Genomic DNA, 27,084 nt, shown 5'->3' with positions numbered 1-27,084 from the left:
AAGCCCGAACGCTATTACTTACAAGGCGTAGAATCGAGATGCACTGGGCAAAACTATCATTCCCAGCACTAAAGGAATGGCATGTGGATATGGAGTATAGTAATACTCCGTCTGACGCTTATCACCGCTGATGCCAGTCAAAATCCATCTGAAGGATATTTGTGGGCCAAAGTACAGATTATTCCGTTTTTGTTAAATGCGAGCTTTGTGAAAAGGGGGAAATACCACTTATAATGATGTTGAAAGAAGCAAATTTCTCCAGCAAACCATAAAACAATAGGGCATATTACCAAGGAGTGCGTTGGAAAACACACAACGCACATTCCCGTATCGCCGGCTATCGACGGATTTAATCACCGTTTTAGCGCGCAATTATTAATGCGCATCAGGTAAGCGAATTGAAATCCGGCGATAGTCGGCTATATGGCACATTAGAGCATGAAAAGAAACGTTGTTTTCATGCACTAATGTGGGCCTTGATAATATGGGGGGGTGGATTCAGCTTTTTGATCCACACCCCCATGTTATCAATGCCTAACGCCTGGTCAGAGCAGGCGTTGGCAGACCTGCGATAAAGGAGTTTATCGCGGGTCTTTTCATCCCAACGCCTGCCTTGGTAATAGGGTGTTCCCACCTCCAACCACATTTTTCATGTGGTTGGATGTGGGAAGGCCCACTTTGCATGTCATTAGCGATGTTTATCGCCGACATACAAAGTGGGTTTGGGCCAGGCTTTAAAATGCCCTAGTTAATAGGGCTCTAGCAGTATCGCCGCTTTCTCGGCACAATTCGCCGAAAAAGCGGCGATACTTGCCCCTGGTAATATGCCCCCTTGATCCCAATTCACTTAAGGACTATCCTGATTGCTTCTTTCTTAAAGCCTTATGAGCAGATCAGGCAGACGCAGTTTAAACGAAGACCCTTGGAAATAGCTGGCATATTCAACCTTCTCCACCCATTAAACAGTGAAGAGTTTTTGAGTTTACGTAGTAGATACATTTTTGTATTTTTTCATGTTTAGACAAATCAGTGACTTTCTTGCATTTTGTGGGATGAGATTTCAGTAAATACAATATGCCTTCACACACAAAATGTTTAAAACAATTGTGCTCAGAAAATAAAGGTACAAAAACACTCACAGACGTTGAAAGATGTTTGAATTCTCATGGGTTAATCTGAAAAGACAGTAAAGAAAAAGGGGTTACATTTCTATATAAAAAAGAGTAAAGTACCTTTATTGCCATAATCTCGTACAACTCAGTAGCATGTAACTACAATATATGACTACAGAACACTTAAAATGCTTTAAATGGCTTCGGAGAACCGCAATTTTAGTTTCATTAAAGCGTTGTCTTGTCATCGGTTTACAAAAATGCAGGATTAAAACTGGCACCTTATATTTGTTCAACATCATTTTTTACACTGATGGTAGCTTGAGGGAGGACAGGATGTTTAAAGCGCTAACCCTTCTGCTAGAAGCATATGAGAGCAACCTACTCTTCAACAAAATGACTAGATCTAGAGTGAATTACAGCAGTTGGGTTATACTTTGTGGGATGATCGTAGGCAAATGTGTGAAGAAACCCTTCTACCTCTTGTAGTGAGTGGACTTAACATTCACCACAAATAGGCAGTCACCTTTGTGGTGAGACTTGAGCAACACACAGATAGACCATGCGAAGAATAAGGCATTTAGTAACACTTAAAATCGTGGCTTCCAAAAAGATAAACATATTGTCCAGACACCATCAGGCACATTAAACTACACACCCCCTACCTCTCTGAAAATGCCAAGCCTACAAAACGAAATTTAGAAGATGTATACAGTACACAACAATTACATTTTGGAACCCCTAGGACTTTCATTGTTTTCCTTTATTAGAGGGCATTACATCATAGATCAATTGAGAACACATTTTACCATAGTATAGCTAATAGACTAAAAATCAGTATCATATCATTACGAAACCTGAAGGCTTAAAACACCTATTAGTGGCAACAAGATCCATATATGTTCAAACTGTGCAAATGGAATTAGGGTTACAGTCATTTGTTTGCAAGATATATCCTTAAAGAGCCCTAAATATCTCTGGAGTAGGCCGTGGAAGGAAGCAAATCCAAATGGACTGCTAAATGTACATTGAGAAGTCTGCCATCCAGTATTCCAAAGTGTGAGGACTGCTGGTGAGAGCCATTCAGCGTTTTGCCAACGATAAGTCTAGTGCAGGCTTCTCTAACGAGTAGCCCAAGAGGTACTGGTGGCTCTTCAGCTACCTGCAAGTAGCTCTCCTGTTTACAGCCCAGCCTACTAACTTCGAAGTTTTTGCTTGGTTGAATTAATATATGTATACCAAATTTATAAGCGAGATGAAAATGTGTGTCTTTTCAGAACTCATAAGCTGATGTTTTGAGAAACATTCTTGAAGTCCAAAATTTATTTACAACGGGCCATGTTATGTATGCACTTTCCCTGTTTGTGCCTAATGCACCTTAAAATAGGTGCGCCTCACACAAACAAAGAAAGTTCACCCTACTACATAGAATGCGCTGCCCCCAGGGCAGCCGCGACCTCGTGCAGCCCGGGGAGTAGTGCACTCAAGTAAAATATGGAGCAGCTTTGATGCAGCTGGTCCGTGTTTCACTGTGCAGTTCTGTGTTTCACTGTGCAGACGACAACTCATCTCCACTTTTAAGGGGATTACAGATCCCCTTGCAGGTGGGTGTAGTCAATGACTTCAACCACCTACAAGTGGATGTCTGGGGAGGGTCCATGGGACCCCCGATTGCACTCCAGAGGGCTGCTCTCAAATGATCAGAGGAATGTTTGTGTTGGATCTTTGGCTGATATTAAAACATATATTCATAGCAAGGATATTCAGGTACCCGATTTTATACCTTTATAATGATGGCATTACCTCAATATGTTCACAAGCAGCTCCATTGCCAGAGCACATTGAATGGGTAAGAAGTGACAATACTAATTGTGATTGGGGTTGGCAATTGACCATTTTCCTTAATCCTAACAGTAGGCTGAGTATAAAAGTAAGAACCATTTCATCATAACTTTGCCCATACACCCAATCTTTCTATAATTGTCGTCGGCAATGGTCATTCAATAGAATTGTGTGACTTCGCAGTTCCAACAGCTCTGAGTCAATCTGAGGAGTCACTGCCAAAAGCGTATGTAGGTTGTTGGCTGAGAACCTGTTCATGATAAATTCAGTCGGGTCAGGCCTAATCTACCCAGGAAGCTGTGGGAGCAGTGTATTCGTCAAAAATGTATCCAGGATTTTTTTGTCCACATTTATCAGGGGCTGCAGCAAATATAAATCACCGTAATTAGGGTGTTTGCCCAGTTTGAGCAGGATTATCACAATCACCTCTCTAAGGGATCAGTGCAATACTCCCAGCTCAAAAGTCTCATTATAACAGCTCGTAGGAATTGAGTGATTTATTTTGCATACGTCTTACAAAAGTGAGTAGGGAGTTCTCTGGCCTTTTTGGAGGGATGCACACGTTCCCGAAACGCTATAAAGTTAGATGACACATGAAGTTAGGTGAGCCTGCCAGGAGAGATTGATTCTTTGAGCCTGACTGCAGCCGAAGGAAAAGGACCCCGTTCAGATGGATTAAGATCTAAGTGGTAGGGAAGGTGAACAGACACCACAATTGATTGAAAGGTCTGCTGAATCTGGGGGGTGGATCCTTAGTCCCAGCATTTTCCATATGACTTACTAGGAAGAAGCGCAAAAACTTTACCTGGGCACGTTGCCACTAACAGAAATTTGATATTTTGTACACTTCATATGTCTAAACTGAGTAGCCGCAAGGCAGCCTCAGTGGCCATCCCACTGAGGTTACCTTTCTTTGATAGCCAACAAGCCAGGATAGATGAAGGTTGTTTAGTCACTTGGACAACTGGGCGTGACACAGATGGCATGCTTGCTCCCAGAGTATGATACAGGGGCAAGGCCACACCGCTTGGCGAAACACAGCAGGTACGCATAGGCCCTGGGTTTGATATATTGCCAACACCTCAATCTTATTTTTTAGTCTAAAAGGTTTTCTCAGTGCTTTCAGTTCCTTAACACTGGTAGTTTCAGAAAGAAGTGAGAGATGTTATTCGCTTGGACCACTGGGCAAGACACAACAAGTACACATGACCGCTGGGTTTGACGTAGGGTGTAATTCGGACATTAGGGAACATTTGGACTTTCTTCTATGCGTAAGCTTTTGCCCAGAGCCAATATTGATAGACTTTCAGCTCATTTAGTCCCATTTACCATGCAGAGTCTCCTCTCGTCATCAGCAACATGTGCTAGGAGCAGACTAAGTCCTTTGTTTTGAAAAAGTGACAATTTTTCAGTCAGTTTTTCATTGCTTTTCCTCTCTATCTCTCTAATCAATTCAGTGTTTAGGTGTTGCATTCACAATGTTTTGGATATTTTTTATGTGGTAGTGCTGGTAAATTATTACAACTGTGTTTTATGTTGAACATTGTTTCTTGTTAGTGTCTTCACGAATGTATGAATAAGTTCGCATTCCTTCAAACATTTGTTCCATATATGCTATTCCACTGCTAGAAATTCAGTGTTTTGGATTTAACTATTGCACTTTATTTTTTCTTTCAGGCTTTGACCCTTAGTATGCATTGCTGTTTTGTTATTTTTGTCTGGGATTTGTAGCTTGCCTGATATGAAATGAAAACATTGGGAGTCTCCTCTTTTTCTACTTTTGGAATTCCCAGTTTTAGTGATTCAATTAATAGTTGAAAGCAGATCATCATGTCTTGCAGTTCTAGCCCTTGTGCAAACTGATAGGCCTACTGTCATTACCAAGTGTTTTGATTATTTTCCTTATTGCTCCTGTCTTTGTAGATCACATGCTTCCCGGTGTGGGAGGTACTCATTTATGCCATGTTGGATTAGTTACTATGAATTTGATTGCTACTTTTCAACAACTTTGGGGTTTCATGTTTTGTTCTGGATTCGTATGGGTAATTTGCTTTGTGTTATAGTTCTTGATCCCTTATGCAGTTTCTTTGTCTTACTTTACATTCTCGGATGAGATGAGCTCACACTTACCTTGCGCCATGCTTTTAGATACTAATTGGCTTTTGACCCGTTGTCCCTCAAATGCCCTGCGGGGCCCAAGCGTTCCTTCTCCATGCTTCCTGCTGTAGGCTACACCAGGGTCACCAGCTGACCAGTCCCTGCGCTGGAGTGTGCCCTTGCATAGCGTGCTGCAAACCTAGCTCACTGCTTGCCCGACCACATAGGGGCTCAACTCCCCCTCCCAGGATTCATCAGCAACTTCCACCGCTGGTAAGGTCTTCTGATAGGATTCACAAGGATTTGGCAACAGGCAGATAAAGGTCAAGGGCCACCAACAGCATAGATGACACGCAAGGCTGGAATATGGCATGAGCATTCCAGCCACTTTCACACTCTCACAGTAATCCAACACTGTGGGTATGTGTTGCAAAGTCATCCTGGGAGCTCTGTGCAAACCCATTTTTGTTGCCGACTGGTACTGGTGGTAACTGACTCTGTCTGTCCATGTGTTCGGTCTAACCAGGTCCATCGCCAGTGCTATGTTGAAAACAGAGTGAAAACACACACATACATTAGGGTACAGTATGTGTTAGGGTACAACTATGATTGGCATGACCTACCTTATAAGTCCCCAGGACATAATAGGGCAGGGGGTGTAGTATGGCCTAGGGCCTGCTTTGCGTGCATGTTATTTTAGCATGGCTTATTAGAAGTTTAAACGCCATTTTACCTTTTGCTGCTTTTGCACACGACACTGTATAGCTGTTTTTGCAAGTTAGCCTTCACGAAGGTCTACACCTGAGAAAAGGTTTGTGTTTGATATCTCTAGACTTACATCATGCCACTAGTCTGCACAGTGAGTGCTAAAGCCGTCAAGGTTATCAAAACATGTTAGTTGTTTTTTGACATGTTCGGGTAACGTTTTGAAAACACAACATTTTGGCAGCTGTGAGCCAAGTAAGATTCTGGCGTCCTTATTATCACACACTAGCAATGATTTCACACACTTGGAAGATTTACGTTTCCAGGGATGCAGAGAGCCTATGCTGATCCAGATGTAATTCACTTTTACTGAGCGGAAAGGTAATGGGGTCCCCCACACAAGCCTAAGAGACATTCTTTAGTTGATAATAAATAGTTCCTATATAGGGAGGGTGTTAAAACTAGGCGCTATAGGACCTGCTTTCACCATCATTGTATTCTGATTTCTCCTTTTGTATTTTATGGAATTGTAACCATGCTGACCATATTATTTTTAAACATATGTCTGCTTATGTTGGCTAAGATACTGCACATGAGATCACGTTGTTAAAATAAATATTTTAACCTTACCGTGTCTCTTATTTACTTCTGTTGTTGACTGGTATGAGAGTATCCCAAAAGAGTGTTCTCACTTCCCACCATTCCTGAGATGGTCCTAAGTCGCATGTTCTGGGTTGTCTAATCATTGGTTACTTTGCTACAGGACAAAGAGCTAATGTGACACTGATGCTAGCTGGTTGGGGTTTTTCTAGGTACGGAGGTGATTTTGTGGTACACCACAATTCACTGTCTCTGTGCACAGTTCTGTGTATGAGCAGGATCCTTGCAACATGGCGCCGCCAATGAGTGTGGTCTTATTGTGAGACACTTGAGTAGTGCTTATATCACTCTACAACCCCCTCATTATTGTTTCCGGTTGACAGTAGTGGCGGATAAAACCTACCTATAGTTACATAGGTCTTTTCAAGCTTGATATTTTAAAAACGGTTTTGTCTTGAATTACTACCCAGTTGTGCCTTTTTCTATTGCATTGTACTTCTCTATCACTGTGTCATTATGGCTGTGGTTGATATCCTGGCACACAGTCGCTTGGCTGTGCGGATTTACTTGCAGGATTACCTAATTTCATTGGAAGGGCAGGCAGTTATTTTTGTTGTATCAGCTGACACAGTGTACCCATTTGAGTTGTTCTACTCATGGGTCACGTTTCCTGCATTGGTTGCTGTGTCTGGTATATTTCAGACTTACACCCCAGCTGCCGCCCCTACAGAGTACGCTCCATATAGGATAGTGGAAGTTCCGCTTTTTGCTTGGCAGCATCCCGTTTGATTTAATGGCGCCCTCCCACACATAATAACGGCGGTCTGATGAGGGCCGTTGTCAATCCCAGGCGCTACTTGGCCTGTTTTAGCTGCTTATACCCGCATCCTAATGCGGGGCTGTTACCAGCTCCGCAACTGAGACCCCTTTATGCCTCTGCTGTGTCAGTTATTAGGGGTCTGGTTCATTACATTACCAGCAACCTCCCAGGTGGACCCCGGGTGGTGCAGCGCATCCAGATGGAGGGGGCGGGCTGAAGCTTAGTCCCGTCATGGTTAATGCGGTCATGGGCAAGCGTCCCCAGGATAAGGATGAGATGCCTTTTTGGCTTGCTGAGAAATTTGACCAGCTGGAAGCAGTATTCCCGAATACTACTCCTGTGGAAAAACACAGGATCCTTACCATGAGTTTGCAGAAAGACTTAGTGCCAGACGTAAATGACTGTACAACTTGGGTTGTGTGATTTTTGCGGCAGTCTATACTAGGTGCTTCGGCACCCCGTCAATGGCTGTCCTGCCCTCCGGCATTGAGCGTGTTCAGGATGAACACGGGCCGGAGGCGGCAGTGGAGTCGGAAATGCGACTCGTTAGAGGGTTTGACATGGTCCGCGATCTCGTCCTTGCAAATATTAAGGGGGCTGCGGTGAGTTTCCAAGTGTCTAATGCTTTGCGCGATGTCCCCGATTCTGACAAACCCCGTCAGTTACCGAGAATTATTACTGAGGCTTATGAGACCGTTGGCCGTAATAGTTTGGGTGTTAAGCCTTTTGCTAAAAAACAAACACAGCAGCAAACTCAACAAGAATCATCTGATACGGATGAACGGCCAAATGTTCAGAAACAAAATTGGAGTAAGAACAAAAAACGGGGGAAACAGCAACAGAAACAGGGGTCGCGTCCTGCTTCACCTAAACCTGCCTCTACTGAACGTACATATGAGTTGCGCGACCGGAGTACTATTAAGTCACCTGATAGATTTCAGGTTCCTGAACAACGTTCTCCTTGCTCTTTGCAGGAAACATCAGTCTCACCCACCGGTGGAGGAGGCGGTGTCAGAGGTCGAGGTGCCTAACAGAGCATTGAGCAGCCTCGCAAGGCTGACGGAAAAGGCAAGCAGGATGAGTCACAGCGACAAGGACCCCAGTTTCAAAAGAAGAAAGTTGCTGCAGTAACAGCGAGATATGCCACAGATAGTGAGAACGCAGCTTTGGAATCAGACATGGGCGCTGACGCTGTTGAATAGTGTGGCGGAGATTACCATAGTGCTAGAGGCCCTGCGTCCATTACTGAAGGTGACAGCGACTGACACCTTGGTTGTAGTTGAGACAGCTGACACTAGAGTGGCTCCTCCTGACAGACTTTATGAAATTGTCCTTGTAATTGAAGGTGACATAAAACGTACCATAAAAGGGGTATTTTGAGAAAATCTAACTACTACCTGTGATATATTGTTGGCGGAGGTCGACTGGCCCCCACCCTTTGTCTTAGCTGCTCCCCAAGGGGATGAGGTAATTCTCCCTGGTTTCGCGCACATAGTGCAGAAAGAGAAGGCACTGCATTTTGCAGAAGATTGGGCTAAGGCGCTTGCGACGGCTTTGTACCGTACTCACTGCGGGTGGGACAAATTTTCCCCTCGACATGAGGTTTAAAGGGTACATATAATCCATGCAGAACTAATGCCCAGGTCTTGTACAGGCAGAGTATGCTACTTCTTTCCTGGTAGTCTAGCAAATACTTACTTGTTAAAGTTGCCTTGAGGCCCACCACGTTCCAGGATGTGATTGTAAGATTGGGCTCTGTCTTTGGCTTCTGGGATTGAAACTGGCCCACAGAGAAGTGGCTAGGAGTAATACTCCAGGCTGCTGCTGTTGTGTTTACCCAACTGTCCCCATTCATCGTATTCTTACTTTTTCCTATACACCTTACACTTCTTTGATTTTGAGTTTATAATACTTCTTTTTTTTAAGGGTGAAAAAAATAAAAAAACTTAATTTTTTTAGCAGAATAAACAATACTTCCCCCCCCCAAAATTGGCATCAAGGTATAGAAAATACATGTGTACGCAGTTCACACCCCCAGCACGGCTTCAACAGTTGCAGATAGAACAGGAGATGCAAGAATCAGATCCACGGGATACAGTTCAAGTACAGAAAAACTGACATAAGGAACATGTGCGTAGTCATCAGGGTAGTACCCCAGCCCCTACTCACCCTACACATCCCCCGCCATCCCTTCCTCAGGTTCCGATTCCTCAGACGAGAACAATGCAGCACTAGTAGCATCAGAGTCACTGGCAGTTGACCCCACCGCACACATCATACGCCATGATACCAACAAGGATACGTGTACTGCTGCACTACCGCGCTTCATCTTATGACCTGATTGCGGGGGGGCACGATCTATGTGCTTGCACCGCGCTGCATAATCAATCCGTGGGGGGCCCGATTTAGGTGCTCTGTCCGCGCTATTCTATTTTAATTGCTATTGTCATTTCGGTGCATTATGTTTCCGGGGTGTGTGACGCTGCTGTGAGAGAGCAAGGGGGCACATCTTCGGTTGCCTGCACTCGTGTATTTTTTTTAAAAGTGCTTGATTTTAAAAGCGTGTGTGTCGATTGCTGACAGTCACCTTTCTGTGCTCTACCACTCCCCGTTCCTCCCCGAGCCCAGCTCATGGTGTGGAGGGAGGTCTTCCTATCCCTAATCACTTCCGGCGGAAGCAGGGGTGTGCGGTCTAGTCATCCGACCGCCGCCTCCCTACTTAACGCAGGAGAATATCAGGCTCCAGACCTACCAACAAGGATACGTGTACTGCTGCACTACTGCGCTTCATCTTATGACCTGATTGCGGGGGGCACAATCTATGTGCTTGCACCGCGCTGCATAATCAATCCGTGGGGGGCACGATTTAGGTGCTCTGTCCGCGCTATTCTATTTTGATTGGTATTGGCATTTCGGTGCATTATGGTTCCGGGGTGTGTGACGCTGCTGTGAGAGAGCAAGGGGGCACATCTTCGGTTGCCTGCACTCGTGTATTTTTTTTAAAAGTGCTTGATTTTAAAAGCGTGTGTGTCGATTGCTGACAGTCACCTTTCTGTGCTCTACCACTCCCCGTTCCTCCCCGAGCCCAGCTCGTGGTGTGGAGGGAGGTCTTCCTATCCCTAATCACTTCCGGCGGAAGCAGGGGTGTGCGGTCTAGTCATCCGACCGCCGCCTCCCTACTTAACGCAGGAGAATATCAGGCTCCAGACCTACCAACAAGGATACGTGTACTGCTACACTACTGCGCTTCATCTTATGACCTGATTGCGGGGGGCACGATCTATGTGCTTGCACCGCGCTGCATAATCAATCCGTGGGGGGCACGATTTAGGTGCTCTGTCCGCGCTATTCTATTTTAATTGCTATTGTCATTTCGGTGCATTATGGTTCCGGGGTGTGTGACGCTGCTGTGAGAGAGCAAGGGGGCACATCTTCGGTTGCCTGCACTCGTGTATTTTTTTTAAAAGTGCTTGATTTTAAAAGCGTGTGTGTCGATTGCTGACAGTCACCTTTCTGTGCTCTACCACTCCCCGTTCCTCCCCGAGCCCAGCTCGTGGTGTGGAGGGAGGTCTTCCTATCCCTAATCACTTCCGGCGGAAGCAGGGGTGTGCGGTCTAGTCATCCGACCGCCGCCTCCCTACTTAACGCAGGAGAATATCAGGCTCCAGACCAACCAACAAGGATACGTGTACTGCTGTACTACTGCGCTTCATCTTATGACCTGATTGCGGGGGGCACGATCTATGTGCTTGCACCGCGCTGCATAATCAATCCGTGGGGGGCACGATTTAGGTGCTCTGTCCGCGCTATTCTATTTTAATTGCTATTGTCATTTCGGTGCATTATGGTTCCGGGGTGTGTGACGCTGCTGTGAGAGAGCAAGGGGGCACATCTTCGGTTGCCTGCACTCGTGTATTTTTTTTAAAAGTGCTTGATTTTAAAAGCGTGTGTGTCGATTGCTGACAGTCACCTTTCTGTGCTCTACCACTCCCCGTTCCTCCCCGAGCCCAGCTCGTGGTGTGGAGGGAGGTCTTCCTATCCCTAATCACTTCCGGCGGAAGCAGGGGTGTGCGGTCTAGTCATCCGACCGCCGCCTCCCTACTTAACGCAGGAGAATATCAGGCTCCAGACCTACCAACAAGGATACGTGTACTGCTGCACTACTGCGCTTCATCTTATGACCTGATTGCGGGGGGCACGATCTATGTGCTTGCACCGCGCTGCATAATCAATCCGTGGGGGGCACGATTTAGGTGCTCTGTCCGCGCTATTCTATTTTAATTGCTATTGTCATTTCGGTGCATTATGGTTCCGGGGTGTGTGACGCTGCTGTGAGAGAGCAAGGGGGCACATCTTCGGTTACCTGCACTCGTGTATTTTTTTTAAAAGTGCTTGATTTTAAAGCGTGTGTGCCGATTGCTGACAGTCACCTTTCTGTGCTCTACCACTCCCCATTCCTCCCCGAGCCCAGCTCGTGGTGTGGAGGGAGGTCTTCCTATCCCTAATCACTTCCGGCGGAAGCAGGGGTGTGCGGTCTAGTCATCCGACCGCCGCCTCCCTACTTAACGCAGGAGAATATCAGGCCTCAGACCTACCAACAAGGATACGTGTACTGCTGCACTACTGCGCTTCATCTTATGACCTGATTGCGGGGGGCACGATCTATGTGCTTGCACCGCGCTGCATAATCAATCCGTGGGGGGCACGATTTAGGTGCTCTGTCCGCGCTATTCTATTTTAATTGCTATTGTCATTTCGGTGCATTATGGTTCCGGGGTGTGTGACGCTGCTGTGAGAGAGCAAGGGGGCACATCTTCGGTTGCCTGCACTCGTGTATTTTTTTTAAAAGTGCTTGATTTTAAAAGTGTGTGTGTCGATTGCTGACAGTCACCTTTCTGTGCTCTACCACTCCCCGTTCCTCCCCGAGCCCAGCTCGTGGTGTGGAGGGAGGTCTTCCTATTCCTAATCACTTCCGGCGGAAGCAAGGGTGTGCGGTCTAGTCATCCGACCGCCGCCTCCCTACTTAACCGATGTGCTGGACGACGCGCAGCGGACGTGCGCAGCGGGCGCGACTGTGGCGCGCCGGAGTCATGCCAGAGTCCTGCCCGTCTGCGCCCGTCAGCGCCTGTTCGCGGCCCAGGGCCAGTCCTTATGCCCCAACGCATGCTGATTCTAGGCGAACCTACTCCAAACACACTCTCCTATCCCTGAGGCCACCTCAATGTACTAGTGATACTTCTCTTTCCCCTCAGCACACGCCCCTGATCTGTCCTGAGTGTTCGTTATCTCTTACGGCGCTTCCATCAACACTAGACATTTCGGCGTCCAATTTCTTATGCAAATCGACTCCAAAACTCCCCTCACAAATCTACAACTTTATTAGTCTAAATTGCAGGTCCCTTCCTAAGCATAGTAGAGATGTTTTTGATCTTCTCTGTTCCTTCCAACCTGATGCCCTGTTCCTCACGGAGACTTGGCTCACAGACCACTCTGGCCCTGATATTGCAATTGCTCTCCCAGATAAATATACCCTCTTGGCCAGTAACAGAAAGGGCAAGGAGGGAGGGGGAATAGCCATTATTTTTTAAAAGAACTCTCTCCTGTAAATGGGAGGATATCGCGATCTCTAACTGGGAAGCTGGGTTGTTTAAGTTGCTGTTATTCCCCAATCTCACACTTACAGGCGTTCTGATTTACCGCCCCCCCGGCCATGCCTCTTCATGGGCTGCATCTCTATCAGAATGTTTAGCTCCTTTACTACTGATGTCAACCAATTTCCTTATTGTTGGTGATCTAAACATTCATTTTAACGATACAACATGCCCAATTAGTACTAACTTACTATCCGACCTAGCGGCCATGAATATTACCCTTCACAACTCAGACCCCACCCACAAGGCAGGCAATCTGCTCGATCCTATTCTATCTAATTTGGATGCAGTATCCTGTAAACGCCCCTTACCTGTTCCGTGGTCTGACCACTTTGTGCTAGAATTTTCCATCTCATTTGCTCACTCCACCAACAACCTAGCAAGCGCCCCTAAACCTAGAATGACCCGCAACTGGAAGAAATTAGATCCCAAGAAATTCAATTCTGCTTTGTCTGATTCTATGCCCCTCACTGAGATCAGTAGCATTGATCAAGTGGACGTCATTCATCGCTGGCTTACATCTGCTGTAGACATTTGTCCCCTTAATTCAATGACCAACTAAAAAAAGAAAAATCCAGCTGCAAACATCTTGAGCGGAAATGGCGCTCAGAGTACGATCCACAAGCTAAACTACACTATAAAGCTGCTCTAACTAAATACCATTCACTCTGCAAAACTGCCAGAACTGAATATGTTAATTCATCCATCCTGAACGCTCAAAATCGTCCTAAAGCCTTGTTCAAGGTAGTGCAGGAAATCTCGGGTGCCACCAGTCAACCCAAGGCCCCTTGTTTGGTTAAATCACAATGTGATTCCTTAGCAGACTTCTTTGTCTCCAAAATCGAGAGTATATATGCCGACTTCGGTCCATCTAATGTTCAACCAGTTTTTGAATCTACTGCCTCAGACTTTTCTCAGTCGGAAGGGGCGGAGATCAAGGTCTGGGATCCATTGACCCCTTCCACACTACTTAACTTAGTTAAAAGTATTAAATCTGGTTCCCCTCTGGATCCCTTCCCTCCTCAAATCTTGCTCACCCTTGACCCACCCTCCCTAAAACTCATAGTGGAACTATTGAATACATCTCTTAGGGAGGCTAAGGTCCCCAATTCCTGGAAACATGCGATGGTCGTACCATTGCTGAAGAAGGCCAATGCTGATCCAAGTATTTCCGCCAACTTCCGACCAATTTCCCTTCTTCCAGTCTATTCCAAGATCCTGGAAAAACATATAAATAAGCAACTCACTAGCCATATCGAGTCTCACAATATCTTACACCCTTCACAATCTGGTTTTCGTTCTGGTTTTTCTACAGAATCCACTCTGCTGGGAGTCTCTGAAACCATTCGTCATCTGGTAGACAGAGGGGAGACCGTGGAACTTATTCTATTAGATTTAAGTGCCGCATTTGATACGGTCTCCCACCCCATTCTGATTAACACCCTAAAAACATCTGGAATCACTCATTCCGCCCTTGGATGGCTCATCAGTTTTCTGTCCGATCGGACATTTCAAGTCTTTTCGGCTACTTCGATGTAAAAAATCCATACATCTGCGTATGGTGTCCCACAAGGCTCCATCCTAAGCCCCCTCCTTTTTAATTTATATGTCCGACCCTTGGCGGCTATTGCAGAGCAGGCAGGGATCTCCATATTTTCATATGCAGATGACACACAGATCATTTTTTCCCTCTCCACCAGTCATCTTTCCACTACATCATCCCTCTGTCATGGACTCAATAATATTGCCTCTTGGATGTACAATAATAAGTTAAAACTGAACGGAGGGAAAACGGAACTCCTCCTATTTGGTAACAATCCTGCCTTATGGGGACCCTCTCACTGGCCCGTTCAAATGGGCACCCCTCCCAACCCTTCGAAAACTGCCCGCAACTTGGGAATAATATTCGATGACCAGCTGTCCATGAGACAACATGCCGTGAGAGTCTCCTCCATTTGTACAACCATCCTCAAATGGCTGAGGAAAATCACCTGGATGCTTCCTCTTGAAACCCAGAAAACCGTAGTCCAGGCGTTGATAACATCTCGCCTGGACTATGGTAATGTTCTCTTTTTGGGAGCAGGCAAAGAGGTTATTCGGAAATTACAAACGGTTCAGAACATGGCAGTTCACCTTCTATGTAAACTACCTCATAAATCTTCCACTTCCTGGCACCGTCGTAGTCTTCACTGGCTAAACATTGACAATCGATGTAAATTCAAGGCTCTTTGTCTTGTACACAAAATTAACACCGGCAAAGCCCCCCAGTATTTAAAATCTCTTATTCACCCGTACCTTCCTTCCCGCACTCTTCGTTCATCTAATCAACATAAACTTCTGATCCCCAGGACGAAGAGAGCCAGAATGGGAGGTCGTTCTTTTGCTTTTTTGGCCCCATCCTTGTGGAATTCTCTCCCTTTGTCCATTCGGATGGAATCCAACTATCTAAAATTCAGAAGGGATGTCAAAACGTGGCTTTTTGATCTTTAGTTTTGTTACTGTACACTCTCCTCATTGGTTTAGCGCCGGGAAACCTCCGGGTAGCTGTGCGCTCTATAAAATTAAATATAAATAAATAAATAAATGCAAGCAAGTCCTCCTGTAGCCGCTCATCCCTACGCGTATGTTGCATGTGCGTTTCTTCAGCCAATGTCCATTCCCCTACATCCCGGAGCCATAATGTCATATCTGGCGCCCTTTGTCCCATCCAGGTTATAGCCACCCGCCGTCTAGCCAGCACTAAGAGCAGCTGCAGCATTTTATATGACAGATTCCTCTTCTTAGGTTTGGGGACCAGGGCTAACAAGCAATGGATCGGGGACAGGTCAAGACGCAGTCCCGTGACTCTCCGGATGTAGGCTACCACAACCCTCCAGAAGTCCCTGACTAGTGGGCACTCCCAAGCTAAATGGAGAAATCCGGCTCCTACTGAACCACACCGAGGACAGGCATCCGATTTATCCGCCGCAATGCGGCGCAGAGCAACTGGGGTTACGTAAGTGCGGTGCATGAAATTAAAATGGATCAATTTGAAACGTGCGTTACACGATACCTTCTTGGTGAGCGTCCCTATCCGCCCCCGCTGTCCCGGGTCCAAGGCAACCCCTAAATCTGCCTCCCATGCCGCCCAGGACGGAGACACCGGTGGCGCCGAGTCGCATCTCATCGCTGTATATAAAAGCGTTATCAATCGCCGTCCGGCGCCGCACGATAGCAAGATATTCAAAGTATGGGACACCTGGGGCGCCTCAGGGAACTGTGGCCACGTCGCTCTCGCCATGTCCCGCAGGCCTCCATAGTGAAGGTAGTGGCCCCCAGTAAGACTGAAGGCCTCGATAGCTCTCTCCAGGGTCACAAAGGACTCGTCCGGGTATAAGTCTGCCAATGTGTCGCAGCCGCCCTCACGCCATTCCCGAAACGACATGTGCTCTTCCATTAGAGTGACCGGTGCCAATATCCATATCGGCAGCTCCCTATGAAAAGGGGCCCGTCTCAGCACTCTCTCCACCACTCGCTGCCAGATCCCCGCAGTATGCCGAACAATATACGGCAGGTTGCCATCCGCTCCTCTGCCACGCATCAGAGCCAATTGCAACGCCCTCTCATCTGCGCTACCAGCCAAGAGTCGCAATTCCCAATTGTCCGCGAACCAGCGCGCAGCCGGTATAAGTTGGGCCGCGTAATAGTAGAGATCAAAGCGTGGGGCCTCCAAGCCCCCCTCCTCCCAGCGTCTGACCATCGTACGCAGCGCAACTCTGCTGCGTCTGCCTGCCCAGAGCAGGGAGGTAAGCATCGTATTAAGCTTGTTGAAAATTCGAGGAGGAAGAGGACAGAGGGTATTCTGTAGGATATACAATATTCTAGGCAGCATCACCATCTTTGAGACGGCCAATCGTCCCATGAGTGAGAGTGGCAGCGTATTCCAAAAGGATACAGATTGTTGTAGGGAACTGAGCACACGGTCGGCGTTGCGGGCCAGCAATTGTTCATCAGAGACAGCCACCTGAATGCCCAAATAGCGGAAGGCCTCCATCTCCCACCGCAGCCCCAGGGGCGGGAAACCCACACGAGGGTCTTCACCGCATCCCGCAAGGGGAAAGATCAGGGATTTCTCAGGATTAAGACGCAGCCCAGAAGCTGCACCAAAGCGTTCCAAGTGGTGTAACAGGATCGGCAGCGACTCCCACGGGGAGGTCAGGTAGAACAGCGCATTGTCCGCATAAAGCGAAACCAGGTGTACCACATCCCCCACTCGTATTCCCCAGGGTGCCATCTCCGCGCGTAGTGTCACTGCAAGGGGCTCAATCGCCAGAGCGAACAGGAGCGGTGACAGCGGGCACCCCTGGCGGGTGCCCCTGCCCAACTGCCACTCCTCTGAGCGGGCCGCTCCGAGCCTGACCCTGGCCATAGGTGCACTGTAAAGGATACGAATCCAATCGCAGAAAAGGGGCCCCATCCCCGCTAACCGAAGCACCTCCAATAGGTACCCCCAGCTAACTGTATCGAAGGCTTTAGCCAGGTCTATCGAGACCAGGACCTGAGGACCCTCCCTATCGCGCACCTCATGTAGAACATGGTTCAGACGCCGCAGATTCATGGCGGTGTTGCGGCCCGGAATGAACCCGCACTGATCATGATGAACCAGGTGCGTCATATGTGGGGCCAGCCGGGTGGCCAAGATCTTAGTAAGAATTTTGGCGTCGGTATTGACTAAAGTGATCGGCCGGTAGGCCGCAGGATCACAGTCATCCCCACCCGGTTTCAGGAGCATGCAGACCTCACCCTGCTGCATGGTGGGCGGGAGCGCGGCTCGCACCATCGCTTCATGGTAAACCTGCAAGAGATGGGGCGCGAGGGTATCAACAAACGCCTGGTAAAACTCTGGGGGAAAACCGTCTCCACCCGGCGACTTAGCCTTCGGCAGGGCGGCCACCGCCACCTTGACCTCATGGAGCGTCACTGGAGTATCCATGTCCTCAGCATCCTCTTTAGAGAGGGTCTGAAGGGGCAAATCCCGGAGGTATGACTGATAGGACGCCTCAGCCACCAGGGGGTCAGCAGTATAGACCTTCTGCAGATGTGTGCGGAGCACCGCAAGAAGGTCCCGTTCCGAGTGTACTAGGACCCCAGCGGGATTTCTCAACGCAACAATCAGCGCACGGGCCGATTCCCTTCGGAGAATCCAGGCCAGCAATCGGCCCGACTTGTCCCCCTCACGGGGAAGGCGTTGGTGATGTCGACCGAGAGTGAATCTATCTAACCGGTCTAGGATATCATGGACGCCTTCTCGGGCTGTCCGCTCAGAGTCCATGTTCGACCCATCCGGGTCCGGTAAGGACTGGTGGTGACTGAGGCGCTCCTCAGCACTCGCGAGGTCACGGAGCAGCTGTTTGCGAACCCCATATGTCAGCCCCATACAAGCGCCCCGCACGACTGCCTTAAGGGCATCCCATTTGGTCGCAAAAGGGATATCACCCACTTCCCAGTTCAGGTCCATATAAGTACGCAGGGACGTCTCCACATGTTCCCGTCCCACCGGATCCTGCAGAAGATCCCCTGGCATCCGCCAGGTCCTTGGGCGGGAGGAGCGGTCCACCCACTGTACCGTGCACGTCACGGGCGAATGGTCGGATAAGAACCGGGCCTGATGTGTGACCGATAAAACAAGGGATGCGCCAATGTTGGCCGCAAGGACCATGTCGAGCCTGCTATGTGTGTTATGTGTGGGGGTATAGTAAGTGTAAAGCTTCTGTCCCGGATTGCCGAGTCGCCAGACATCCACAGCACCCAGATTCTCCATTACCTCCCGGAGTCGTGCCGTCATCCGAGGTTTTGTACCCGCCCGGGGGGGATGCCTGTCCAGCAGTGGATCCAGTACACAATTAAAATCTCCAAACCAGAGGAGGGGGGCATCCAAGTCCGTCGCTATAAGCTGCTGCAGGCCGGTAAAGAAACTCGGGTCATCTATGTTAGGTGCATAAGAGTTCACCAGCAGGAAGTCCCTCCCATCCAGTTTCACACGTATAAGAACATATCTGCCCTCAACATCAGCCTCAACATACTGGACTGCTAGGGGTACCCCCGGAGCCACCCAGATCAGGACCCCCCGACCATAGGTAGAGAAGGAGGAATGGAACACCTGACCCCTCCATTTCCTTGCCAATTTAAGAGCACCCTCCTCATTCAAATGCGTTTCCTGTAGGCACGCCACTGATACTCCATGCCGACGAAGGAAGGATAGCACCCTATGCCGCTTGGAGCAAGTACCCAGGCCACGCACGTTCCAAGTTAAAAATTTGAATCCCATAAGCGTTGGTCTTGCCCATCCGGGCACCCAAGTTTAACTTCTGCAAACAGCCTCCTAGGGGCACAAACAGTAGTACACACTATGCCAAAAACAACTACCCACCACAACTCCCCCCAACCCCACAGTACCCGCAACCACCCAACCCCAGAAACAAACCCCCCCCCCCCCTCCCCCACCCATAAGGAGGAATGACTCAACCGGAAAACACACCATCCCGGTCATCCCACGCCAGTGCCATCCAAAAACAATGGGACCCAACCGCCACCCCATACACCACACGCACCCCACACTCACACACAACCAACCAAAACCACCCACCCTCCCCCCCAACTCCCCGAGGACCCAATGTTCCAGGACAGTCTCTGGGAATGTTCATGAAAGTCAATTCCAATGCTGGGCGACGGTACACCATAAACTCTTGGACCTCGCACCACAACGCCTCGGCCAACATGGGTCCATCCTCTGTTCAGCCCACCAACCAGGGTTCCCAGCGCCAGGCAGAGACAGCACTGGGCAGGCAAAAACCAGGAGGAGCGACCCACCCAACCTCCCAGGGCAACAACATTTTAACAAGACAGTACCTCATATCAGAGTTCACTCTGGCCGTGTTTCGGAGAGGGCGGTTTCCGGTATCACCGGGGGAGCAGAGTGTACCTCCAGCAAGGTTTCCGGCAAGGTATCTGGGACCAGGATCTCACCAGGTGCAGGGGCCTCAGGTGACTCCGGAGCGGCCCCCGCCGTTGATGGTCTCACGTGGAGCGCCCCATCCTCGCCTATGGTAATCCGGGGCTCGGGAGAACCCCGGGATCCAGACCTGCGTCTCCCTCTGCCTCGCCGGCGCCTCGGGGGCCGGGTCCCCCAGGTCTCGCGGGGGCCACCCCGCTCACCAGGAGGTAGGTCGTCCCCCTGTATCTCGAGCCACTCCCACACTTCCGCCGGGGACTCAAAGAAGTGAGCGCGTCCTTGGGAGAGCACCTTGAGTTTGGCCGGGTACAGGAGCATGTATTGTAGCTTCATGTCCCGAAGCTTCTGCTTGACTCCCAGGTAGGACTTCCGTTGCTCCTGCACCTGTTGAGTATAGTCGGGGTAGATGGAAACACGACTATTTTCAATGGTGATGGACTCCATTTCTCTCGCGGCCCGTAGAATACAATCACAATCCTTATAATTTAGAATCTTTGCAATGATGGCTCTAGGTGACTCGCCTGGGCGTGGAGGGGGAACCCCAGGAGTCGACACTGCAGGACGCTACTAGTCACAGCGCCAGTGCAAGTTCCACGCGGAATGGTCTCCGCAGCACCCCGCAGCAGGGACGGAGGTCGCAATCCCCACAGCTACAGGGAAACCACAGGGGAGAGCCTGCCCAGGCCGCCCCGGCTCCCAGTGCAGAGGCGGGCCTTAATGCAATTAGGTCCGGCGGGCCAGCGTCCAGCTCTTGGCGATTACACCGCCTCAGTCCCCAAGAAGTCGCGTAGAGCCCCAGGCACCAGCGGAAACACCCACCCTGAGTCGCACACCGCAGCCGGGAGCTCCGGTGTAGGATAGGGTTGGTGGGGGGAGGGGCCAGCGCCCCAACCCCCTGCACAGGTCAGCGGGAGTCACCGGACCCCAGCTCAGCCCTCCACTGGCCTCTCAGGACGTCCGCTACAGGTCTCCGACCATCAGGAGGTCCGCCGTGTACGCGAGCACCTCCCCAGCCAGGAGACTTCTTCAGCAAGCGGGCCGCACGCACCGCTACTCTCTCGCGCAGGCCCAGTCCGCGGTCTCGCGTAGAGACAGGCGGAGCTCACCGAGCGCCGCGGTATTCTCCAGCGGCTTCAACGGGGCATCAGAGGCTCTCCTGGCGACGTGGTGGTCCCAGACGGGATGAGAAAGGATCTGGACCGTCAGCACCCCTATGGAGGGTCCAGCAAGGATCTCTTTGGCAGGATATAAAGGGTCCTCGGACAGAGCTGGTGAAGCTCACGTCCTGTCGGCCATGCTGCTTGGCCACGCCCCCTTATAATACTTCTAAGGAGTTTTTTTGTTTTTTGACACACTTGGGAGGCAGTCAGAAAGGAATCCCACACACCCCTCAAAATGCTCCTGTATGGCCTTACTGCAGTAGCATGTAGGGGTATTTTGGCAGCGTGCAACTATGATAGCTCAATTCCCTATTCCTCAATGATCCTTGCTTCACCCAAGAGGATGTCTTTGTCGGCCTTTCTCAACTATGTGGATATGATGGCTTCCGACATTCCTCTTTCTGATATTTGTGGGAAACTTTATAGATGTTAAGTCATCAGAGGTCAAGTCTTTCAATTTTGGAATAGACGTAAAATGTTACCTCTTGAGTATCTTGTGGGAGCCATTGGGAGTATAGTGTGGGATGAATGCCAGTTCAAACTGTTCATGGTGATCGCATCTGTGACTCCCCCTGACCTAGGAAGTGAGTACTCCAGAACTCTTAAAGATTGAGGAGGTGGAGGCCTAAACTCAGCTGGGAGGCTGCTCGTATATTCTGGTGAATTCTTGGTTATAGAGCCATTCTGTCCCAGGCCATTGGGAGGTAGGTCATGGTGATATCTGTTGTTAATTTTCAAGATCACGGCTGACACCATGTTTAAAGCAGGCCAGCTGGTTATTTGTCCCCATTGCTTGTTACCTATTATAATCCGGTTTAGCTACCATCAAAATTGGTCAGGGCAACAGTTAAGTGCCACTACTAAGAACTCTGCAGACAGTTTATAAAAATGGGGGGCACTAACGCTGCTTGCCTATATGCACACTATAGAGGAGATATGGATTGGAGCCTGACCGCCATAATATTTGGAGACCATGTAAAGTAGTGAGGTCATAGTCACTAATGATTATAGTTGTTGCTGTATAAGCATTATTTCGACAACTGGTGTCATAAAAGCTATAAAAACATTTTATGAATACAATACAGAATAGATGTAACATACAGCAACATAAAAAGTTATATACACAAGCAATACATCAAAATAGACTATTAGACCCTCGATGCTCAGCACAATAATCAGGTTCAATTAGTTAAAAGCTAATACACATCAAATCAATAAAAATATACATCATATACAATAAAAATAGGAGGAAAAACTGCGTAATGTTTCATCTTAATAAGAAACTTTCATAATGGGCACGGCCAAGAGCCCCCACTGCTCTTACTAAAGGGCTCTAGCCTTCCTTAAAATAGCAGCAGAAATTATTAACAGACAAAGTGCATGTGAATGAGGTCTGGTTATGTAACTTGGCCAAGCAACCGAAGAGCCCTGCGGCGGTTTCATCCCAACATCGTTCGAATTAGTGCTACGCCGCTCTTGAGATGGCTTTCCATCTAATAGGCCATGCTTGGCTGAGGAACTTTGCCATGCAGCAAGCAAAAAAAGGTCTGGGGTCAGACCTAAAGATGCACAGAGCTGCCCGATAGTCCTGTGTGCCTAGTTATAGATAGATCAGATGTAGCCACTTGGCCCTTGAGATGTTGTATGCCGGGCAGGTGAACATAACATGAGCAACACCTTATTGCGGGGCTCTGAAACGTGGGCAATCTTTTAATGTCTCATTGTGTGGGTGCCATTTTGCGGTCATCTCATGGACAGGAAGAGTTCCAAATCTAAAATGTATGTACAACATTATGTCCCTGAGGACCTGGATTGTATCTAAAAAGGGCCCTAAATATCTAGTCTGTTTATGTAGATAAAACTCTGCTGATAATCTGCCCACATTGGGTTTGCAGCTTTCCAATTGTTCCACCCATTCTCAGTACAAACGCTTGCGCTCTTCTTTCCTTTGGGGTTCCTGCCTTTCCCAGTGTGCTTGGAGCCCCATAGCTGTCAACATTTTCCTGACATTTGAAATCCAGCCTATTTTGCGACCAGTGTCTAACCGCAAGAACTCATTGAGGGCTTCAGCATAGGGGAGAAGCTCGGAGGTCCGCCTAATGCAAGCTCAAAAGAGCAGTAGGCGCAACCTGGCTGTATAGCCAATTGACTGCCTGCCCATATCGAGCAATAAGGTGGTGAGGGGGACATTCTGGGGCAGCATCTCCAGGTCTCTAAGGAACTTATACTCGTATCTGCAGAAATAGTCGACCTTATGAAATCCCCATACCTTTGCTCCGTAAAGAGCTGAGCTGACTGCTTTAGTGTCGTAGACTTGAAGGGCAGGGGCTACCGTCTAAGAATGTGAGGAGCGATATTCCTTTCCAAATGCTCCCGCCGCTCCTTTCTGAGGTATTTATGACCAATCCCCGATTATCACAAAAAAGTTGGACTGCAACCCGGCTGGGGTCTAAGACACCAGCAGAGTGTCGTCTGCAAACAGGAGCATTGTACCTTATTGCCCCCCAGTTGGTGCATCTGCTGGATCTTCTTGCAGAAAGCTGACCACCCCATTCATATAAAGAGAGAATTGGGTGGGAGCCAGAACACAACCCTGTCGGACTCCTCTGTTGACCGGGATGCGTTCTGTTAGTTGTCCTTACCCTCCCCATCTGACCTGGGCAAAGTTGCCTTTGTGTAGCCGGACCAGCAGTTTAAGGATAAAGGAGGGAGTGTCGATCTCTCCAAGTGTCAACCACAGCTTGGTTCCAGGGACGAGGTCAAAGGCAGTCTTTAAATCGATAAATGCAAGATAAAGACTGTCCTTGCCAATCAACACTACCTTCCAATAGATAAGTAGCAGTCTAAACACCTGGTCCATGGTTCCAGTCCTTGGCCTAAAGCCGTCCTGGTACTAATGATAATAGATATTTAGACCAATGGACTTTTATTAGCAACAAGCAACATTTCAACATTAGGTACATGATGAAATAAGATTGAGTCATCTAGATCTATGTATCCTGAGGGTTAAACAAAAAAATATATGAACACCATTGATGGAACAGAATGTTCTTCAATATGATAGGCGCACTTTAGTATATGCTCCATGATGAGATAGATGGTGTCCCTTAAATATGTTAAACATGCCATCTAACATAGGAGCATGAATTGATATTTATATATTTATAATAATGTAGATGAAAATATATTTTCCTTAGGATTTGTTTTAGGAGATGAGCCACATTTCAATGATTTACTTTTAAACTGACTGGCAATTTCTAAAACCGTAAAGCAAATCAATTTCCCCAGGGAAATGTTCTTAGCCTTGAAAGCGTTACTTCAACCTGACATAGGTTGTAGCAATAGTACTGAATTAACGGCGAGGAAGGGAGTAAACTTTATGCTATAAAGAAATATAGAAGCTAAATAAAGAGTAGCGAGAGATCTATATATTTCTGTTTTATGATTTAAATGTTGCTGTGTGCTAGAAAAAAACCCACATCTGTTCAGTCTTCCTCAAGCAGATCCCCAGTAGCCAGCATGATTGTCAAATAAATCCTCTCACTTTAAAGTCAGAGAAAGAAAAAGAAACACCAAGCTCTCTAGAAGACATAGTCTGACATTTGACCTCTGTCTTTGAAGGCACAGCAAATGGACAAGATAAGAACAAGATTCAAACACCTGTTTAAAGAAAGCAAGTTTGTGGAAGAATACAGTAACCATGGTTTGGGCAACGAGATGAACAAAGTTGAACTGGACAGGCTAAAGCAAATAGAACTGGCAAATAGAAAGCCATAAAATGTTAGTTACAAACCACAAAGTCAATGGTAAGCAATTAGTGGACTGCATTCCTAGGTCAACTTTCTTAATGTCCTCAAGATGTCTTTAGGAAACCAGACAGTTGCGCTGTCTGGTAGGCTGAGACCTAAAAAAGGAGCTTTAAATGACATACCCTTCAAAGGATATGCAAAACATCAAAAAAATTCCATTAAAGTAGGCAGAAATTACACAAAATATATTTTGGGATGTCTCAAGTAAAAATTGAAAGTAGGGCATAGCTCATGATTAAAAAAGTCACTTGAGATACAGGTAACATGATTGATTGGTGGAGAAAATGCAACACATTTTTGCTCAACCCTTTATTCTGTGAGGCAGTTTCTACTCCCAAAAAATCTGTGATACTGCTTAGTGGTTGAATTTTAAACAGGTTGCATAATTTGTGAAATGCAAAATTCCACTGAATATGCAATTTACACCACCTTCAGAGAAACGTTCACGCATAGTTATACTGCTCCTCCCAGTAAAGGAAACACACCAGTCAATACTTTGGACTTGCTATTTCTCCTACTTCCGCGAGACCCAACAGACTCATTCTGTAGTGCTGGATGATGGGGATAGGATAATAATTTACAAAAAATTGAGTTTGCATCAGAGCTACCCAATACAACGTTACTTTCTTCTGCCTCTCCCTTCAAAGTATTAGCCCTGAGAGAAAAAATCCTCCAACTGTTTCAGCACAGTGCCATTACTTTGGTCCTGTAGCAGAGCTGTACATATACCCATTGGTTATTTCCTACAAAAGCTGTTTGAAGACTTCCAATATTTTGTGGGAAAGACTCACTTAATATCACTCTAGGACACAATGTTCATGTTCTGTAGGTCATCTCATGTATTGTTGCTGACATTCTATGCCTGCTGTGTATTACATACAGCAGTTTCAGATTCCTCTATTTGACCTAAAACCTTCCCTTAAACCGTTGCATCGAAGTCCTCGTACCATTGATAGTGGTGCCAAATTACCTCAGTCGCAACCACCCTAAATGATTAATTGATCAATGCGTACACCAACACCGAGTGGACAAGGGACTCAGAGCTGGTATGCCAAATATTTAAAGTCTATAATTTCCTGCACCGATTACAAATACTCTGCCTACAATACTTTCAAAAACTTGAGTTTATCAGTGCGCTGTTTAGGACTTATCGGAGAGCATTCTTTCTTCCTGAGGGAAAGACTTCCAGCCTTTATGATTGGGTGTCCACATTGCTGTAGAAAATGCTTCAGGTAAGAGGTGCTTCAGTTGAAAAGGGTCAGGGTTTTGTGTGTCTTCATGTCGCTGTGAACGTATCTATGGGCCCGATTCACAGAACTAACTTAAGACAAAATTCTAAACTGACTACCATTTTGGTATTCACAGAAGGCACTTACTCATTTTGGTATTCACAGAAGGCACTTACTCATTTTGATATTCACAGAAGGCACTTACTCATTTCGGTATTCACAGAAGTTAAGATTCCTAACTTTAGGACTCCTAAATGCCTTCTGTGAATACCGAAAGTCTTTAAATTAGGATTTTTCTCAGTTTAGGAGTAGTAAAGCTAGGACTCCTAACTTTAGGACTCCTAAATGCCTTCGGTGAATAACAAAAGTCTTAAAATTTGGATTTTTCTCAGTTTAGGAGTAGTAAAGTTAGGACTCCTAAAGACTTTGTGAAGGAGTGTCGCATTCTTGTACTTTTGAGTGCACCTAAGTAAGATTCGGATCAAGATTACCAGCACATACCCCAGAACTACAGGTTTACCACTGAACCAAGTTGCAGACCAACTGATGTATTCATTCATTTATTCATTCAGTCAGTCACACCAATGATTTGATCGCAAACTGCTCAGCATCAAAATAATTAGGGCAACGTTAGAGTAATAAAAAACAAAAAAGGTACAATTTAAAATTCTACTATTGCTTACCTGTAAAAGTATATGTCAACAAATATAACTATAAGTGCCACAGAGAAGAAAAGCAGCGATAGATAATATCGTGTGTAGTTTTCTGTATACCTGTAGAAAGAAATGAAACACCAGTGAGCCTCGAGTCAACTGGAGATGAGCTACAAACAGGTTTCTCATAATGGTATAGCTAGTACCACCAAGGCTTTCATCAATACGAATAAATCACAGGTTATCCATATTTAGTGCCATCTTTCTTCAACAGGTAAAACAGAAAAACACACAAATACACAGACACATTACTTATAAATCTTTAATGCTAAAAGTGTCTCTAAACAGTACTCGACAATCAATTATAAAGCACAAACTTGCTATGCATATTGCATTATGCTTCTCTGGATAAATT

The 27,084-nt window shown here is 47.2% G+C and overlaps 1 protein-coding gene across 2 annotated transcripts in view; it reads right to left on the bottom strand.

The window, feature by feature from the left end:
- The window catches only part of LOC147668997 (histo-blood group ABO system transferase-like), a 223,498-nt gene that overhangs the window by 145,767 nt on the left and 50,647 nt on the right, over positions 1 to 27,084 (bottom strand). The window contains exons 2-3 of one of the 2 annotated variants that reach the window (XM_086948298.1): positions 26,700 to 26,789; positions 1,140 to 1,175 (exon numbers count right to left, since the gene is read on the bottom strand). In XM_086948298.1, coding sequence (XP_086804424.1) covers positions 1,140 to 1,175; positions 26,700 to 26,789 — 126 coding nt within the window. The remainder of the gene's footprint in view (positions 1 to 1,139; positions 1,176 to 26,699; positions 26,790 to 27,084) is intronic. The other variant, XM_086948300.1, reaches the window with a different exon arrangement.

Source organism: Lissotriton vulgaris, unplaced genomic scaffold (assembly GCF_964263255.1).
Source record: "Lissotriton vulgaris unplaced genomic scaffold, aLisVul1.2 SCAFFOLD_2266, whole genome shotgun sequence".
NCBI classification, from domain to species: Eukaryota; Metazoa; Chordata; class Amphibia; order Caudata; family Salamandridae; genus Lissotriton; species Lissotriton vulgaris.
Note: the sequence above shows the minus strand (reverse complement) of the source record. Positions and strands in the feature narration are given on the sequence as shown.